Below are 19878 nucleotides of genomic sequence, written 5' to 3'. Positions count from 1 at the left end.
AGCTGCTATATAATAACGACTTTCTACTTCGAGGACCTTGATAGAAATGTAGTGGAGTGAAAAGTACAATATTTATCTTTCAAAAGTAGTGAAGTTAAAGTCATAAGTTCCCAGAAAAAATAATACTCAAGTAAATGTACTTAGTTACTGTCCGCCTCTGCTGATGAGTGAGAGCAAAAACTGTATGAAAGAAAAAAATATATTTGATAACTGTATTATCTTAACATTATATCACATTTGCAGCTGGTCAGTGTTCAAAAAATGCAGGGAAATCACATCATGTAGCCCCAAGAGTGATTACTGATAAACTGTCTGAAAAAAAGAAAGTCAAATTTTAGAGAAGAACAAAAATCACCCACTGACTTTCAAAGCTGCTATATAATAACGACTTTCTACTTCGAGGACCTTGATAGAAATGTAGTGGAGTGAAAAGTACAATATTTATCTTTCAAAAGTAGTGAAGTTAAAGTCATAAGTTCCCAGAAAAAATAATACTCAAGTAAAGTACCGATACTCAGAAAGTGTACTTAAGTACAATACTCAAGTAAATGTACTTGGTTACTGTCCGCCTCTGCTGATGAGTGAGAGCAAAAACTGTATGAAAGAAAAAAATATATTTGATAACTGTATTATCTTAACATAAATTAAGAAATATATGTTGACAGATTATGCTTTTTTCATTTTTCAGCTGTTAAAAATATGAATTGCCCTAAAATTTACAAAAGAATATATTTTCATTATATATTTATGCTTTTTAATCAACATCATATCATTTATTCCAATCATTATGACTAACAAAATTGTAACCTGTTGTTTTTCTCAACAACCTGCCAGTCGTCCATATACTAGACATCACTGTCAGTGAACTCATTGACTACTAGTGGGCTATTGTTTAACAGTTTTGTTGTCTTTTATAATTTATGAGTAACAAAATGTATTTTTAACTCTTTAGGCATGTAGATAAGCTTTGAGACAGAAATGTGTTTATGACTGAAACAGACTAAAAATCACTAATTTAAATGCATTACAGTAATCAATTTTTATTTTGCATAAATTATACACTTTCCTTTTGTGTATCAATTATAATATTAAAACCATAATATTAAAACATCATGAACAAAGACAAATATAGCAGGGATTGGGTAGATTTCTGATTTTGAAAACATACTTAAGGTCATGGGGTCAGACGTTTCATGAGAAGGTAGCATGTGACATTTTAATTTAATTTGACTTTTCACCTCTATGTACAGGTTACACCATGTAGAATTTTCCATATCTGAATACATTATAATGCAAAGTCAGGCTTAAGAACTATTATTACTCAAACTGCCTCTAACTCCACTGTTGATTGACTATTCACTGTAGTGACAAATGCCTGTTGTTTAGCCTTCATTTATTCTTTGGCCATCTGTAGATATCTATCAGCTATCAAATGTAAAATTCTATAATGTGTCCCCCCAGGTGCCTTTTTGATCCCATATGTTCTGTTCCTTTTCATTGCTGGGATGCCCTTGTTCTACATGGAACTTGCCTTGGGTCAGTATAACAGAGAGGGAGCAGCTACGGTTTGGAAGATCTGCCCTGTATTTAAAGGTATGCTGAACATTTGTAGACATAAAAGATGCTGAGATGAACTGTACCAGGTTCACACATTTCAACAATGAACACAGTTCGCCCAACGAACCCCAAAACAAATGTTCTAACTTTCGGATGTTTCATTTTACACTGACCCAACAAACACAAACAGAGTTAACTCAATGATCCAACAAAAGCCAACAAATGTGTTCGCTGGGGCAGTGAACTAGGTTATACAGTGACTCTGTTGTGACTTTGAAGTCAGTGCACACACCTTTAACCTCATATACTGAAGCAAAGAGAGGCCTGGAACAGATAAAGCAAACCTTTTTCACATAAAATAACAAAATATTTGTGACTTTCCTCCTCAGGTGTTGGGTACACTGTGATCATCATAGCATTGTACGTGGGCTTTTACTACAACGTCATCATAGCTTGGTCATTGTATTACTTATTTGTCTCATTGACAAGTGAGCTGCCGTGGCTCAAGTGTAATAACCCATGGAACAGCCCCAACTGCACAGAACCACAACACATCAATGGCACTGTCTTGGGTAACAGAACCTCCTATGCCAAGTACAAGAACACACCAGCCGCAGAGTTCTACGAGTGAGTCTTAAATTCATTTTTATTATAGTTTTTTTCTCTGTGACTTTGCTATTGTACTTAAGTTGTTGTATATTATTCCAATAATAGTATCATGAAAATGTCTGGGAACACATGTGATGCAATATGAAGAGTTTATTTGTAAAAACAGATAACTCCGTTTCTTTCTTTTTTTTTCAAAAATCATGTTTTTTTATTATGTTATCATGTTTTTTTATTAGTTTTTTACTAGTTATTTTTTACCTAATCAAAATAACCCAACTGCAGTTTCATTGAGATTAACCTTTTAAACACGAGGTGTCCCGCCGGCAGGACACCTCCCGCACGAAAGAGTTCATAATCAAATTACTAAACAACCCCTGAATGGAATAACACAAAATAGGTATCATTTAAAAAGCTTAGAATCTCAACTTTTTAATGAATGTAATTATTTTGATCAACTCTTAATGAGCGCTGAGCAGTCCCTCTAAACTGGAGTGTACCGTGGGCGGGATGCCCACCCTCTGCTAAAATATTACTAATCATGGTTTCTTTCTTTTTTTTTCAAAAATCATGTTTTTTTATTATGTTATCATGTTTTTTTATTAGTTTTTTACTAGTTATTTTTTACCTAATCAAAATAACCCAACTGCAGTTTCATTGAGATTAACCTTTTAAACACGAGGTGTCCCGCCGGCAGGACACCTCCCGCACGAAAGAGTTCATAATCAAATTACTAAACAACCCCTGAATGGAATAACACAAAATAGGTATCATTTAAAAAGCTTAGAATCTCAACTTTTTAATGAATGTAATTATTTTGATCAACTCTTAATGAGCGCTGAGCAGTCCCTCTAAACCGGAGTGTACCGTGGGCGGGATGCCCACCCTCTGCTAAAATATTACTAATCATGTTTTTTAAACCACTGCCTTGATCAACAAAAAATGGATATCATTTGAAAGCTTAGAGTCTGAGCTTTACAATGCATGTAGCTGTTTTGAGTAGTGCCGAGTTATTTGCTGATAAATGACAAAAAAAAAATCATAATTTACAAAATATGTTTTTTGTGCCGTGTACACTAAATGAAATCTTCATATCATTGTCAGTTAAATGAATTCAGGCAGACAGTTGATAGACTTTCTATTTAATCAACTGCAGTGAGCTTGAGATTTGCTTAAAAGTATGAATATCCTGTTTATTAAACAAACACTTTTACTCTATTTTGTCTGGTAGGTTTTCCAAACCCATTAAAACAAGTAAATTAATTGTAATTTTCAAGTACAAAATCAGTTATGAATGACACAACTGTTTAACTAGTCAGGTGTTTCCTTATGCTTCACAATGTCTGTGATGTCTTTCGACATTGTTCCAGTTTGTCATGTTGTACCAGTTGCTTGTTGCTTCCTATGAAGTCTTGCTAATATGGCGCCTAATTGAGCTATCATTTAGCTATTTGTTTTTCATACATTCTTTCTCTCATTCCTGTGTGAGATCATGAGACCACTCTTAAAGATATGAATGATTTATTTTGGATCAGACAGGAAAAGATGAAAGACTGACATATCAAACCTGGCTAGCCTGTGTTGGAGAGGTTTTGGGTTTTAGTTCTAGTTGCACGAGGAGTCAGCTATGAGGGAGACTAAATCAGTCAGATATCAGTATCAGTGCTAGTTTAGTATTGGAAGACAGGTTGATTTCCATCCATTCTAGCAGTTATCATAATTATCTTGTTGAAGCAATATTTGGTATAATTTCTTCTAGAACTGTGAAGCTACAGTTTAAGTTCACTGTATACGTGCATTGTATGTCCCAGACGTGACATGCATATGTATCAGGGACAGCCATTTGGAAAAGTTAATTGGCTTTAGTGATGCCATGAGGAATACCAAGGAAAATGTTTTTAGTCTGCATTTATCTTGTAATTTTGACCACATTTTATAGAAATTTCTGTTTAGAAGTTCTAGAAAATAAATATTTTTAATATTTTTCTTTTCCTAACTGAGTATGGCGCCTAATTGAGCTATCATTTAGCTATTTGTTTTTCATACATTCTTTCTCTCATTCCTGTGTGAGATCATGAGAACACTCTTAAAGATATGAATGATTTCTTTTGGATCAGACAGGAAAAGATGAAAGACTGACATATCAAACCTGGCTAGCCTGTGTTGGAGAGGTTTTGGGTTTTAGTTCTAGTTGCACGAGGAGTCAGCTAAGAGGGAGACTAAATCAGTCAGATATCAGTATCAGTGCTAGTTTAGTATTGGAAGACAGGTTGATTTCCATCCATTGTAGCAGTTATCATAATTATCTTGTTGAAGCAATATTTGGTATAATTTCTTCTAGAACTGTGAAGCTACAGTTTAAGTTCACTGTATACGTGCATTGTATGTCCCAGACGTGACATGCATATGTATCAGGGACAGCCATTTGGAAAAGTTAATTGGCTTTAGTGATCCCATGAGGAATACCAAGGAAAATGTTTTTAGTCTGCATTTATCTAGTAATTTTGACCACATTTTATAGAAATTTCTGTTTAGAAGTTCTAGAAAATAAATATTTGTAAGACTTTTCCTAACTGAGGATACAGCCCAGCTGAGATCTTTTCTTTTTTCTTTTTTCTTTTTTTTTAAAGTTCACCTACAAATGAAATTTGTGCTCACTCTCATGTTATTCCAAACCTGCATGACTTCCCTTCTTCTGTGGAACATAAGATATTCTGAGTGATTTCATACATTGTTTTATTTAAAAAATGGTCAGTGGTCACCAAACTGTTCAAGGTTCTTCAAAATATCTTCTTTTGTGTTCCATTGAGGTAAGTAAAGCATATACGGTATATTCGGAACATCATGAGATTCAGTAAATATTGACAGAATTATCATTTTTCTGTAACTATTCCTACCTAACTATTATCCAGGTATATTGTACCCTGTTGCTGCTCTGGGGTAGAACACAGGCACAATGATTAGCTGATCAGATGTGAACGATTTTGCTTAAAAGTGCTCAAAATTAGGTCAGAATCACTGAAACGTGTATGCGGCACTCGAAACTCTGAAACTTGTGTAAAACTCTTGATGTAGACTGAAAGAAACGCAGCCGCTTGCACTTCAAAGAAAAGCAATTCTTTCCCTGTGTCTAAGGGAAAATTTGGCTCCTTGTGTCAGGGGAAAACAGAAGAATGTGTAGAACAATGAAGAACCTACAGCACTTGTTGTACCCTGTTGCTGCTCTGGGGTAGAACACAGGCACAATGATTAGCTGATCAGATGTGAACGATTTTGCTTAAAAGTGCTCAAAATTAGGTCAGAATCACTGAAACGTGTATGCGGCACTCGAAACTCTGAAACTTGTGTAAAACTCTTGATGTAGACTGAAAGAAACGCAGCCTCTTGCACTTCAAAGAAAAGCAATTCTTTCCCTGTGTCTAAGGGAAAATTTGGCTCCTTGTGTCAGGGGAAAACAGAAGAATGTGTAGAACAATGAAGAACCTACAGCACTTACTGATTTGTTTACAACCAGTTTTGGACAAAATCACAGAGACACGTCATCAGAATCATTAAGGCCTGGTTTCAGACTAAGCCAGGATTAGGCCATAGTTCAAATAGAACATTTAAGTAATTTTTGTAAACATGCCTTAAAAAAACATTACTGGTGTGCATCTTGAGACAAATCAAAGGCACTTGCATATTATAAGATTACATTTTTTAGTTTTTAGTTAAAACATCTCAGTCATGCATTTTAGTCTGGGACTAGGTTTAAGCCTTTTTTTGTGAAACCGGGGGGTAAAAGTAATTAAAATAGTAAACCAAACAAGCATAATAGTGAACCCTTAGTATATAGGTTCATTGTGCTTGTTTCATTTGTTTAATTTTTTTAATATCATGATATATTAAAAGTACCAAGCGGTTGTGTTTCAGTAAATCGTTTTAAAAAATGAGATATGAAGGTTGTAAGTCTTACAAATGCTATTTATTTGCAGTGTTTGTTTGTTTTTAATAATTATAAAAATAAAAGGAAGGAAATTACAAAAAAATAAAAAATAAACAGCACTGAACAGTGTCAGCCAGAGGGGTCCATAACCACAACGAATGTGCGCTTTCACAAACACACTTTAGGACATTCTGTTGCCTGTTATGAAAACAAATATAATTTGCTCCAGAGTTAAGCAAGCTGTGATGAGACCCCACATGCCATCAGAGTTTACTTCTGTGGCCAATTTCTGGCTCAGTGTACATAGCTGAGGATATGTTGAAATCATAGGTGTTTGGATTTAGCTTGGCAAGGACGGGACATCAGAAGAATGAAGAGGGAACGCTTGCCAAGATACTCGCCAATCTAATGTAATTATTCAATTAGAGGAGACTGTGCTCACATCTGTCCTGACCTAGCCGCTGTCACCGAGACTGAGCTCAGGCTCAAGATCTGCTGCCACAGAATGAAAAGAGTGGTTATGTCTGTTTTTGAAGTTAGGAAGATTATTCAGGAGTGTTTGTGTTTCTGTTTGCATGTTTTTGGACTTTATATTATCACAGTTCCTTCTGTCATAGTGTGACAGAATGACTAGTTTTGTCGTTGGCTAATAACAGAGCATTGTATTCTTCAAAATTTGCCCAAAAATGAAAATGTACTCACTTTAAGGCCGTTTAAGTTGTAGATGAGCTTGTTTGTTTATCTAAACAGATTTGGAGAAATTTAGTATTACATCACTTGCCCACCACTGAACCCTCTGCAGTGAATGGTTGTCATCAGAATGAGAGTCCAAACAGCTGATAAAAAACATCACAGTAATCCACAAGTAACTTCAGTCTTTCAATTAACATATTGTGAAACAAAAAGTGGTGTGTTTGTAAGAAACAAACCCATCATTAATATGGATGAGTCCTTTATCTATAGTTCCTTAATACTGGATCTGGTGAGCAGATTACTTGGAAACACCCAAATGATGTATTTAACCTGTAGAACATGTAGACCTGTTTGTCATTGGTTTTTTGGATGTGCAGTGCTTTTTATTCAAATGTATTCATTAAAATCTGTATTTTGTAAGAATTTCTACCTGCACTTTTGCTTTCAAACAACACATAACACATAAGTAATTCTAAAAGATGTCATCAAAACTTGAGAAACTAATGGATTAGTGAAAAAGTCCAGTAAATGAATAATCAAATGTGAGTGAGCTATTTGTAAAAGTATTTATTGTCATGACAGACTGATATAAACCAAGAGATTTTTATAGGATATAGGTATGTTAAAGGGCCAGGGGTCAACTGAAATGTCACAGAGAGTGGATTAAAGGTCAAGTTGTAGCAGGACAGGCGGGTCGACAGGTCCCAGCGTGATGTTATTGGCAATGATGACGGGATTGGACTGTCTCCCATCTCTTGAGCCCTGGGTTTTTGTCCGGCTTTTCTTCTCTTCGTTAACTCAGCATCCATGTTTCTGTAGACCTCATACTCACGTTTATTCCCTTATTCCCAGTACATGACCAAATTACTTGTTTGATGAAAAGTTGAGCAAGTCTCAAGCTCTCTCTAGCTTTAAAGTTTTCATTTTAAATACAACTATCTTAGTTTGGAATGTTGCAAAACCAAGCCAGATTTAATAATTTATTGATACTATGGCATATTACATAGAAATATTACATATATGGGAGATTAATAATTTGGGCTGAACAGAATTTAAGACAGCAATCGTTTGGGAATGTCATTTTATCGTCCTAATGTTAATATTCTCGGTCTTTAATATTGTTTTTAAAGTAAAATAGAGATGGATCAAGTCTGCTTACATTCACATCATGGCTTCTAAACTCATAAAGTGTATTCAAACAGAGCAGCTTTAGTTTTTCCTTTACTACAGCAATATTCTGGCAGTGCTATAGGGGTTTGTTTATAATATATGAACAATGGCCTTTACAGTTTCTCCTCTTTGAACCTCACTGGGAGGTGCAGCACAGGAATCATTTAGATCACATTCTACAGAGACTCTTTTCACGGGGTGTATCCAGATATTTTGCTAGAAACCAGCAATAATATTCATCATTGGCTGGTTGAGAAACCTTTGTTCTTAACCATTATTCAACCCTTTTTTATTTATGCAGCCATTAAAATGTTAGAAACATAGGTCATCCCTCTTGGGGAGCAAGAAACTGAGGAAAAAGGAGTTTATGGGTAATTTACTATCTGGCAAATCTTTTGAAGCGATTGACGCAGCACAGTGTGTGACACATACAGTATTGAGATTGAGTGTTTTTACTGGTTTGGCTGTACTAGTTGTAATGGTTCTGTGTCTGTGTGTTTTTGTTATGTGGACTCTTAGTTTGTAGTTGTGCCTGGTTTCCGGTTTCCTCTTGTTTTTCCCTGATTGTTCTTGCCTGTTCCCTTTACCCAATTAGCCCTTATGTATATAACGTAAGCCCTTGTGTTTCCAGTGTTGTTTGTCAGACATTTTACTTACACAGTTGTATTGTTTGATGAACTTATTCTGTTTTCTTGTTTCTGTGTTACTTGCACCTTTGTTATTATATAATTATAGACACTGAAGTGGTCACTAAATTCGGAGTTCCCATTTTTACACTAGTGAGAGCCAAGTTTTTGAAGATGTCATTAATATTGTGAAACCCGCCATCTGAAGTGGTAAAGCTTTTTTTTCAAATCCATTAAAGTTTCTGTGAAGATTAGGTTAGATTTAGTACATAGTAAACATCAGTTCAAAGTGGACAGTCTAGTGGAAACAGCCGTAAAACGAGGGTTAGCGTAAGCATAACATAAAGCACATGAAAGGGTGTAAGAATGTGTTATAAAAACAAGATACAGGTCCCTAGACAGAGTTGGAGTGTACTTAATTCTCTGTAGTTGTAGATTTTTTATATGATCTTCAGTTATCAGTACAGGGCTTTATCATACTTTGACTTGAGAGAACATCACTTTTATTTTGATACATAACCCCTTTTCCACGTATTATATGAGCAGTGACGTCAAGTGACAAGGCAACTCCTACATACTCCTTAGAGTCTAACAAGAATTTCAGTGGTTTATAACTCAGCGAGGCCCCCCCACAGCCCTGCATAGAGGGTGTCCCTGGCACCAATTGACCTGTACAGTATGTTTATTCAAAACATTTTTTTGTGTGCAGATAAATATTTTTGCATCATTCTCTTGGAGCATGACTAAGAATAGAGCATAACAGAGATAAGAATAGCGATAATTTGATGAGGAAAACACTCCAATTAATCTCCTGGTTCCAGGAGAACTGTGGCCCAGGACACTTCCTTTACTACTGGAGAGCCTTTGAACATGGCACACAACACAACATTTCTCAACATTTTTTCCCCCTTTTCAGTGTGACTATGAACAAAATACACTGATGTAATTGCTTGATCTCACTTACCATTTCTCCTCCTCCAGGCGTGGGGTGCTGCACATTCATGAGAGTAGAGGCATCGGTGACCTGGGTCTTCCTCGCTGGGAGCTCGCCCTCTGCCTTATTGTGGTTGTCTTCATCCTGTACTTCAGCCTGTGGAAGGGAGTCAAGTCCTCGGGAAAGGTGCATTGGTGCATTTTTGGTCATTCTATCAAAGATGAATTTATTGTTCATATATACACTTTTCATTGAAAAGGAATCTCAAGGCACTGGACAAAATTACCTTCTTTATTTGTGTGTGTGGGTGTGTTTAGGTGGTGTATGTTACAGCTACTATGCCCTACATAGTGCTGTTGGTGTTGCTGATTCGAGGCATCACTCTCCCTGGTGCAATGAATGGAATTAGGGCATATCTCCACATTGACCTAAAGAAGCTCAATAATCCTCAAGTAAGTTCATGCCAGTAGGGCTCAACCTATTTTATGAGCTATTCCTGATATATACTGTATATCTCAGATTTTTAAAAAAGGTCACAAATACGTACTTCTCTTTTATATAGATGGATTGTCACTCATTTTTGTTTGCTGCAGGTATGGATTGATGCAGCTACTCAGATTTTCTATTCACTAGGAGCTGGATTTGGAGTCCTCATTGCCTTCGCAAGCTACAATAAATTTGAAAATAACTGCTACAGGTACGACCAATCTTTGATAAGTTTGTAAATGTTGAATCATGTTGAATCAGTGTTTGTCAGGTCTTGGAGTATCTGAGAAGTGACATACTCTTGGCGTTGGTCTGCGTCTGTCTGTTCAGTGTGCATTGGCCTTAATAATAACATCTCTTCAGAATTAGATAGTGGTGTTTACTACAAACAGGTTCTGATGAGAGTAATATCTTACTCCAAGGCTTATAATGATTTGTTGCCTGATCTGTTATCCCATAACCATTACAGTTTATTAATACTGAGAAGCTATGGATTTGCTTGCTAAGGGGTTAAAGTTCTCATAGGAAAACCAGCATGTTATTTCCAGAGATCAAAAGTTAGAAAGAGTTGTTAGTGGGGCCAGCAGGTGGCAGTCACCTTGTGGGCTTTGTGGATCCCAATAGACAAAATAACAGTCAGGTTATAGTACAATATTCTTATCAACTAGACTAGTCTGTAGATTCATATGTTTCAACACTCTTTCAGTTGTGCACTGAGCATTTAACCTCATCATAATTATTGACACAACAATTTTTGAGTAATTGCAGAGATGGAAATTACATATTTGAAGTGGGGCGAAATTGTCAGGTATGAGTGAATGAAAATGAACTGTTTGTCAGGTAGTTGAAATTGGTACAAAGTTACAAGAGGCTTGAATGTGGTGATTTCTGTTCATGTATGAAGTTTTTTGAAGGTATGAAGAGGCAAATGTCAGTCTGATTAATTTATTCACTTAAAAGTCAATGCCCACTTTGGTTGGCTTGTGTTAAATTACATTAGATTAATATTCAAACATGTTTGCAATCTTCTTTTGATGCTTTGTCAATGTGCACATTACAGTAAGCACTATTGATTTCACATCACAATATGTTGACATCTAAAGCTGGAACCCCACTGATCCAACAGGTTTTTGCTCTCGAGGGCACATATGTCTTACTAAGACCCAAAATCTACATGTCATGTCATGTCAAAATGCTTTTGTTTCTAACAGAAAATAAAGTAAACCAATGAAAATGTCAGTTTGAAATATTCATCTTCACATTATTTACATTTAAATGATCTAGTACGTAGTATTCAGCAGCATTTTCACCTCTTCAGCTTTTGGCCACCATGACGTTATGTTGCAAGCAGATGGCTGCTCAGATTTATGCACTTCTTCACAGACTACACTGAATGGTCCCACCCTAGGACACACTTTGAAATGATTAAAATGAATTGTTGTGTTCTTTCTTCTTGGATCTACTCTTTGTATAAATTGTTTGCTTATGAATTGGGCTTTTGTAATGTCTAGTCACTGCAACTGGCAAACATTGTGGGAACAAGGGAACAAGATTTTAAAGAACAATGCTAAACTTCAACAGTCCACAGTTCCTCTGCACAGGAACCACCTAAATGAGACTTGATAACTCAAAGTATATCCACAGTGGGGATAAGCCACAGCTTTGGCATCGACTCACTGTGGGATTAAAGTGTTCAAGTCTCAGCAGTTTTGAGACTTCTGGTGCAATGTAAACTGTTATCTTGTGCTTTGTTGCAGGGATGCTATTCTGACCAGCACAATAAACTGCGTAACCAGTTTCTTCTCAGGGTTTGCCATCTTCTCAGTACTGGGGTATATGGCTCATCAGCATCAGGTCAACGTAAAGGATGTGGCCACTGAGGGTCTGTGACTCCTACAACCTCATTGTTTTACACTTTTTGTGTATTACTCAACCTATTCATGTTTCTCAGTTTTACATTGTGCACTATTCTTTGTTCTTTTGTGGTTAACCAGAGTGTGACCCCCGACAAACATTTATTTTATTTTAATTTTTTAGTGTTGCACAGTGTCCCTCTGCTGTTCTGTGTAGTGATTGTTTGTATCTGTGTGCAGGAGCTGGACTGGTTTTTATTATCTACCCAGAAGCGATCTCAACCCTACCTGGATCCACATTCTTCGCGATAGTTTTTTTCATTATGCTTTTGACTCTTGGAATTGACAGCTCTGTGAGTACAAAGTAACCTTGTTATTGTCTAGATTTATATGCAACTAGTTTGTAATATATTTGTATGGCATATATAAAGATTATGCGAATCGTCCTTTTGGTTAAACACCTTTTTATTTGTCTGGGCCATCTCACATAAAATTAATTGACAAAAACAATGCAATTACTAACAATTGATACTTGAATTACTTATACTAATAACTGAATTACTAATAATGTCTTATTTAGATGGGTGGCATGGAGGCAGTGATCACTGGGCTGTCAGATGACTTCAAAATCCTGAAGAGGAATAGAAAATTATTTACATTTATTGTAGCATTTGGGACATTCCTAATAGCCCTTTTGTGCATCACAAATGTAAGTATGTTGGGTCTGTTTTTTAGCAGTGTGACAATATGAAAATACTTATAATAATATGATTTATTTTCTTGTCACATTATATTATATTCTATATAATATCCCTATTTAATTTGCTTTTGCGATAATATTTATTTAGCATCAGTGGTGTGATCCATGTGATCACATCAGTTGAAACTACACTGTGGAGCATTATAGCATGTATTAGCTTAGAGTCAAAAACTTAGCAGATCATATTATGTTTTGTGAATATTTTTTTTTAATCACGAACAGGCAAAATAAATGAATATTCACAAAATAACTTAAAAGCAATATAATGATGAGTTAATTAATAGAAGTCCTTTATTCAGCAGCATTTTGACTTATATCTCGGTCATGACAGGGAGGGATCTATGTGTTGACCCTGTTGGACAAGTATGCTGCAGGGACATCTATTCTATTTGGGGTGCTGATTGAGTCTATTGGAGTAGCTTGGTTCTATGGTGAGCAGAAATAAACATACATTTGTCTTTAAAGGTCCTTTCCACTACTGACTGAATTTAATGCGCATACTAGTAAACTTTTGTAGTCTATAACAGGTTTATGTACTACATTTTGTATAATCCAAATAAGCTTTACAGATCTTTTTTATTTTTATTTTTTGGAAAGGGTTTAAACAATGTTTTTCATGCTTGTTTAATTAACCTTTAACAATTATTCCACATGCACCTGTGGAACAGTCTTTAAGACACTTGCGACAACAGTTTACAGGCTTAAGGAAATGAAGGTCATATTTACAGTAACTTAGGACAGTAAAGACACCTTTCTACTGACTCGGGGACTGCAGGGAGATGTGGCCAGAGCAATAAACTGCAATGTCCGTAATGTAAGATGCCTAAAACAGTGCTACAGGGAGACAGGAAGGTAACCATGTGTCCCCCCAAAAATGTTTGAGAACTTGCAAGTGCTTTGGTGGAAGAGTGGGCTAACATCTCACAGCGAGAACTGGCAAATCTGATGTAGTGCATGAAGATGAGAAGCACTGTAGCATTTAAAGCAGCTGGTGGCCACATCAGATACTCACTGTGACTTCTGGTATTGATATATACATACAGGTACATATATTAATATATACACTACTTGGATAAATGTGTTGGGGCTCACCTTTTAATTAATCAATAATTGATTCAATCAGACCTATTGCCACAAGTGTATAAAATCAAGCAACTAGCCATGCAGTCTGCATTGAAAAACATTTGTGACAAAAACTGATCATTCAAGTGTGAATTCTAGAATGGTACTGTGATAGAATCTGCCACCTTTGCACTAAGTCAGTTTGTGAAATTTCATCCCTCACCAAGTGCTGAGATGCATGGATGGTGGAATCTTGTTCTGCTGATTCCATGGCTAAAGACTTCACTGGCATTAATATCATATATAATAATAATAATAATTCTATTCTATTTTTATTCTATATATCAGCACAAAAAAACTGCAACTGGAGCTTCAAGGAATGGGTTTCCATTGCCGAGCAGCTGCACGTGCATTTAAAGCAGCTGGTGGCCACATCAGATACTCACTGTGACTTCTGGTATTGATATATACATACAGGTACATATATTAATATATACACTACTTGGATAAATGTGTTGGGGCTCACCTTTTAATTAATCAATAATTGATTCAATCAGACCTATTGCCACAGGTGTATAAAATCAAGCAACTAGCCATGCAGTCTGCATTGAAAAACATTTGTGACAAAAACTGATCATTCAAGTGTGAATTCTAGAATGGTACTGTGATAGAATCTGACACCTTTGCACTAAGTCAGTTTGTGAAATTTCATCCCTCACCAAGTGCTGAGATGCATGGATGGTGGAATCTTGTTCTGCTGATTCCATGTATAATAATAATAATAATTCTATTCTATTTTTATTCTATATATCAGCACAAAAAAACTGCAACTGGAGCTTCAAGCAATGGGTTTCCATTGCCGAGCAGCTGCACGCAAGCTTCACATCACCAATAACAATGCCAAGCATCGAATGGAGTGGTGTAAAGGATGCCGCCACTAGACTCTAAAGCAGTGGAAGCGTGTTCTGTGGAGTGATGAAATCACATTTCTGTGTCTGGCAGTCTGATGGATGAGTCTGGGTTTGGTGCATGCCAGGAAAACGTTACCTGCCTGATTGCATTGTGCCAACTATAAAGTTTGGTGGAGAAAGGATAATGATATGGGGCTGTACTTCAGGGGTTGGGCTAGGCCCCTTTTTTCCACTGAAGGGAAACCTTAATGCTTCAGCATACCAAGACATTTTGGATAATGCTATGATGCCAACATTGTGGAACAAATTTGGGGAAAGCCCTTTTCTATTGCATGATTGTGCTCCAGTACACAAAGCAAGGTCCATAAAGACATTAGCTATGTTTCTATCCAAATTTACGAATTAAACTTGTGCACAAAATTGGAATATCGCATAAATTCCTGATTAACTTGCGCTAAATATCACAAAGAAAATTTGAATTTGATGAAGTAGGAGAAGGCACTGTATATATTAATTCTAGTATACAATAAATTACGAGCTTCAGTGTGCGCAGACAAACTGCAGTCATGTTATCTTATTTTCAGAGCCTGCTGTTTGGGAACACAGTTCTAGGAGTTAATTATAACGAAGCACTTTGGCGAGAAGACTTTTTTGATGCGCATCAAGGAATTTATTTGGTAAAAGTGTTTCCAGGATAAGAAATGTATCCTACTTAGTAAGTAGGTAAGTTTTGTATGTGCATTTTTTTTAATTTATGCACATCTTGCCATTTCCATCCAGCGGTTTTTTATGCGATATCCCAAAATGCGCATAAAAATATGTGGATGGAAACATAGCTATTGTTGGATGAGTTTGGTGTGGAACAACTTGACTGGCCTGCTCAGAGCCCTGACCTCAAATCCATCGAACACCCTTGGCATGAACAAGAATGGAGATTGCAAACCAGGCCTTCTCATCCAACATCACTGCCTGATTTCACAAATGCTCTTCTGGATGAATGGGCACAAATTCCCACAGAAACACTCCAAATTCTTGTGGAAAGCCTTCCCAGAAGAGTGGAAGCTGCAAAGGGGGAACCAACTCCATATTAATGTTTCTATATTTAGAACGCTATGTCATTAAAGTCCCTGTTGGAGTAATAGTCAGGTGTCCCAATACTTTTTTCCATGTAGTGTGCATCTTGCATACACAACTACTTTTGAATGGTTGTCAGTGGAGCTACTGCATCTTCCTGTAAGACGGAGAATCTCAGCCTCAACACACTAATGCATTACAGTGCAAGTAAGATCAGAGCTGAACCAGATCAGAGCTATGACAATGAAAGTTTGAAGACTGACCAAACAATTATACATTTATCTCAACTTTACACATTGTCTATACTATTTTTTATGCAATTACTCATGCAAGAACCATGGATGAATATGAAGTATCCCTGCCTCTCCAAAAGAGCAAACATAAACAAATAGTTTAAAGCCTCTGGACTTTAAAATGTCAAGATTATCAGCGCTGCATTCCATTACATCACTTCCCGAGATCCAAAACTTCTCATATCTGCTTTATATTGTATTACATAACTTTTAAATACAGTGCTGTCTAAGAGTACAGTACTAAGAGTTCAGATCATCATTGATATTGAAGAGAAACCACAATTCAGAGAAATACAGAAAAAGGTCTCTGGTACTTTTATCTTAAAATTATGTCCAGATGCTGCTAATTTCCTTGTGTGTTTGTCCCTTAGGCGTGGACAGATTTAGTGAGGACATTGAACGCATGACAGGCTTCAAACCAGGGATCTACTGGAGGCTCTGCTGGAAGTTCGTCAGTCCAACGTTCTTACTGGTGAGTGAAACAGGGGTGTATGAACATAACACCTGATGTAATTTGACTCTTAAAGGGGTCATGACATTAATTTTTTTTTTCATTATTTTAATACATTTCTTGAAGTTTACTTATAATGTTAAAAAAGTTTTTTGCACAAAAAAAAAATTATTATGTGGGAAAAATGATTATTTTCAACATTCTCATTCTCATCCTCATTCTGACCCTCTGTCTAAAATAACCTGTTTTTAAGGGGCGTGTCCTTTAATGCTTGTCAATATTCAGCCACTGTTATGATTAGCTAACGTCATTGCATAGGAGTGTTTTGACAACATAATTAAAATAAAATGGTCATTTCCAAACAAAGCATTATGAAATAATTTTCTTACGGTTTGTGATTCAGCTGCAGTCAGATCTAATTCCGCTTCATCTTTCAACTAGTTTGTGACCGTGAAGAACTTTTCCCACCGTTTAATCGACATGTGACAACACCAATAATACTGGTATCACCGGGAGGGGAAGGGTGTACGTTAGTTGAGTTTACCCTCTTTTCCCCGCTTTCAGCAAATATAAAAAACTGAAAATCAGCAAACTGTGGAATCAAATAAATAAGAAACATAAAACGTTTATTAGTGAAACCAATAAGGAAGCTTGGAGGCACGGCATTACACCTTGATGTAAAATAAAATAAAGAAATTACACAAAGTTTAAATAAAGTAAAAAAAAAAAATCAGCAAACACTGTGGAACCAAATTAATAAGAAATTAATGTATAAAAAAAATTATATAAAAAAAACTTCCAAAATCACCTTAGATAAAGGACAAGTCAACAGGCAAAATCCAAAATATTGCCAAACAGGTGTTTTTGTATTTCAAAAGTTAGGACACGGTGAGCATCTGAACGCCAGTGGGTGGGGCCTATGGTGAGAAGTTTCCTTGCTCTGGAGGTGGTCATATGCAAACTACTGTGCCTGGTTGATGTCACCTGGCACCTCGGATCCAAAAGAGCCATTTTTTGAGGGTTATTAGATAAATGTTTTTTTATTGATGAGGAAATTTTAAGTTATGAAACTTGCAGGACGTATCAAGCATACAAAGACCTCTTCTATGTCAAAAGATCAAGTGAAATTTGGTTTCTCATGTCATAACCCCTTTAAGGAAGTATTGTCTTTCTCTGTCCCCTGTCAGATTACACTTTAAATCTGTTTTGTCAGTTAACCGAAAAATTTACTCAATTGTACTTGGAATACAGCTGATACAATTGAATAGTTTCAACCAGTAAAAAAACATTACACTTACGCTGACAAATCGGGTTCATTTGTACAGAATAGTGAATTACTCCTTATTGTTTCTGTACTTCCTGACTTCTTTTTCTGTGCAGTTTGTGGTAATCGCCAGCATTGTTACCTCCGGCGAATTGAGATATGATGACTATGTTTTCCCTCCCTGGTCAAATATGGTGGGCTGGTTCATAGCCTTGTCCTCCATGCTGTGTGTACCAATCTACGCCATCTACAAATTCCTTATTTTGCCAGGCACCTTCAAGGAGGTTAGTAAACACACGTTTGTCTTAATGGTCTAAATGAGGACTTCTATTATTTTTTGCATACAACAAGTAATAAATACTATAAATTTGTCCTCAAAATATGGTTTAATGCTATAGGTACATACAGACAGACACACACAGACACACGCACACTGGCAAGTGACACATTTATAGTTGAGATAGGAAACAAAGAAAAAAGAAAAGAAGATGATATATACAGTACATTCATTTTCAGACTACACTGTTTCATATCTAGTTCTTAGGTCCAGTTCTTAAAGTGAAATAAGAAAAATAAAATTTAGAATTATATTTTAAATAATCTTATATTAACCCAGATTATATTTGGTGTTATATTCATATACCCCTTCATTTTCATTTGAACTTCCAGCAGATTCCTTGTTTCAATCTCATCATACATTGAATGCCCTCAATAAATCTGTCCATGACTTAAATCTGCTTCATGACTTTGTGTGGTCCTAAAACTGAGAGATGTTTTCATTTCTAAATGCGTCACTTCCCAAAGCCACAAACATGCTACTGACATCTGGCTCAGTGCTTACATACTCATATTTTCCACAAGCAGCATGCTATCTTAAATGGCTTCAAAGATCATCTAACATATGCAGAATAAAATGCCACATTGCCATCTGTTTCTGAGCCGATAATGAAGTTTTTGTTTAAATTTGTGGTTTATTATTGCTGTGTTTATTTCTGCTAGTTCACTTTTGGTTTTTAATGTCCTCCATTTCAGAGGATAGTGTACTGCATTACTCCAGAACATGAACATCACATGGTGACGGAGGGTAATGTCAGGCAGTTCAAGGTAAGACAATGCATAAGGTACAAATACAATTACATCTTACTGATATTTATTTGAAGAGAATTGCATGTCACAGAGCAACATCCTCACGGTTTTTCTATTGTACGTTTGGTCTTGTTTTTTTTCCAGCTCAAACATTGGTTATCCATCTGATGAAGGGGTCAGGTGGGAGTGACCTCTCAAATGCTACTTGAATACTGGAGAAGATATGGTGTGTGAGAGAGAGAAAATGTTTGTGCAAAGGTCTTTTACCGTTTGAAAAGTGTCCCCTGAGAAAAGGACAGAATGAAGCAACGGCTTTGTGCATTTCCCAACCACACACTGTACTGTCCAGTCTGCTCCATTTGTGTTCAGTGGTTGACTAGACTTTTTTATATTGTAGGGCAAAATAAATGTTGCGCCTGTACTTCTTTTTAAATCATACCCTTAGGTTTTAGTCTGAACTCTCAAAAGACTTCAAAAGACTTTAATTTGGGGGTAAAACAGGTATCTTTTCAGATGTTTTTCTTTTAATATATATATATATAGTTTTTTTTTTGGTTATAGGTCTTTGTGTATGAAAATGTAAACAGAAAAACACTCTGAAGCTATATTATTCTGTATGGCTGGGAAGGTGAGTGTTTATATGAAGTATGTGGGTGTGACGGGTTAACTTACACCCTATTTCATAGTGCAAGTTGTAGAGGTTTATGTAACACACTGAGAAATGGAAACCCCCTTGATAGTCCAAGAAATCTTTCATGCCATATAACAGGTTTGGAGCATTTTGAGTCATTGCTACAGTACATGTTAGAGCGCAGCTGTGAGTTTCTCACATTTTACCTTGTTTTCCAAGAATGGTTTGGTTTTGCAACAGCTGGCTTATATCAAGGGTCCACCAAGCATTTTTTCAAGCACATCTTTTCCCTTTTTGACACACCTCACAAAGCAGACATACACCACTGTGTCAGTGCCTTATCTAGCCATAAACTTCCTGTCATTAAGTAACTCATCCTCATGAAGAGAGTGCAGGGATGTTCTTCATAACTAAAGCATCTCATTGAAAGAGAGTCTCAATTTACTCCATGCCAAAGGACGCTCAATTTACGCTCATAGCTTTCAAAATTAACTGA

General features: G+C 36.2%; 1 protein-coding gene across 1 annotated transcript in view; it reads left to right on the top strand.

Annotated features, from left to right (window-relative positions):
* Positions 1-19246, top strand: part of LOC107563470 (sodium-dependent noradrenaline transporter-like) — a 20832-nt gene extending 1586 nt beyond the window's left edge. The window contains exons 3-15 of the mRNA XM_016248360.1: positions 1462-1593; positions 1947-2184; positions 9559-9697; positions 9829-9963; positions 10105-10208; positions 11755-11879; positions 12091-12203; positions 12431-12559; positions 12942-13041; positions 16322-16422; positions 17782-17949; positions 18698-18769; positions 18896-19246. Of these exons, the coding sequence (XP_016103846.1) occupies positions 1462-1593; positions 1947-2184; positions 9559-9697; positions 9829-9963; positions 10105-10208; positions 11755-11879; positions 12091-12203; positions 12431-12559; positions 12942-13041; positions 16322-16422; positions 17782-17949; positions 18698-18769; positions 18896-18919 (1580 nt within the window). The 3' untranslated portion in view covers positions 18920-19246. The remainder of the gene's footprint in view (positions 1-1461; positions 1594-1946; positions 2185-9558; positions 9698-9828; positions 9964-10104; positions 10209-11754; positions 11880-12090; positions 12204-12430; positions 12560-12941; positions 13042-16321; positions 16423-17781; positions 17950-18697; positions 18770-18895) is intronic.
* The last annotated feature ends 632 nt before the right edge of the window (positions 19247-19878 follow it).

Source organism: Sinocyclocheilus grahami, unplaced genomic scaffold (assembly GCF_001515645.1).
Source record: "Sinocyclocheilus grahami isolate Dianchi unplaced genomic scaffold, SAMN03320097.WGS_v1.1 scaffold876.1, whole genome shotgun sequence".
In the NCBI taxonomy this organism is placed as follows: Eukaryota; Metazoa; Chordata; class Actinopteri; order Cypriniformes; family Cyprinidae; genus Sinocyclocheilus; species Sinocyclocheilus grahami.
This window is presented reverse-complemented; position numbering and strand designations above follow the sequence as displayed.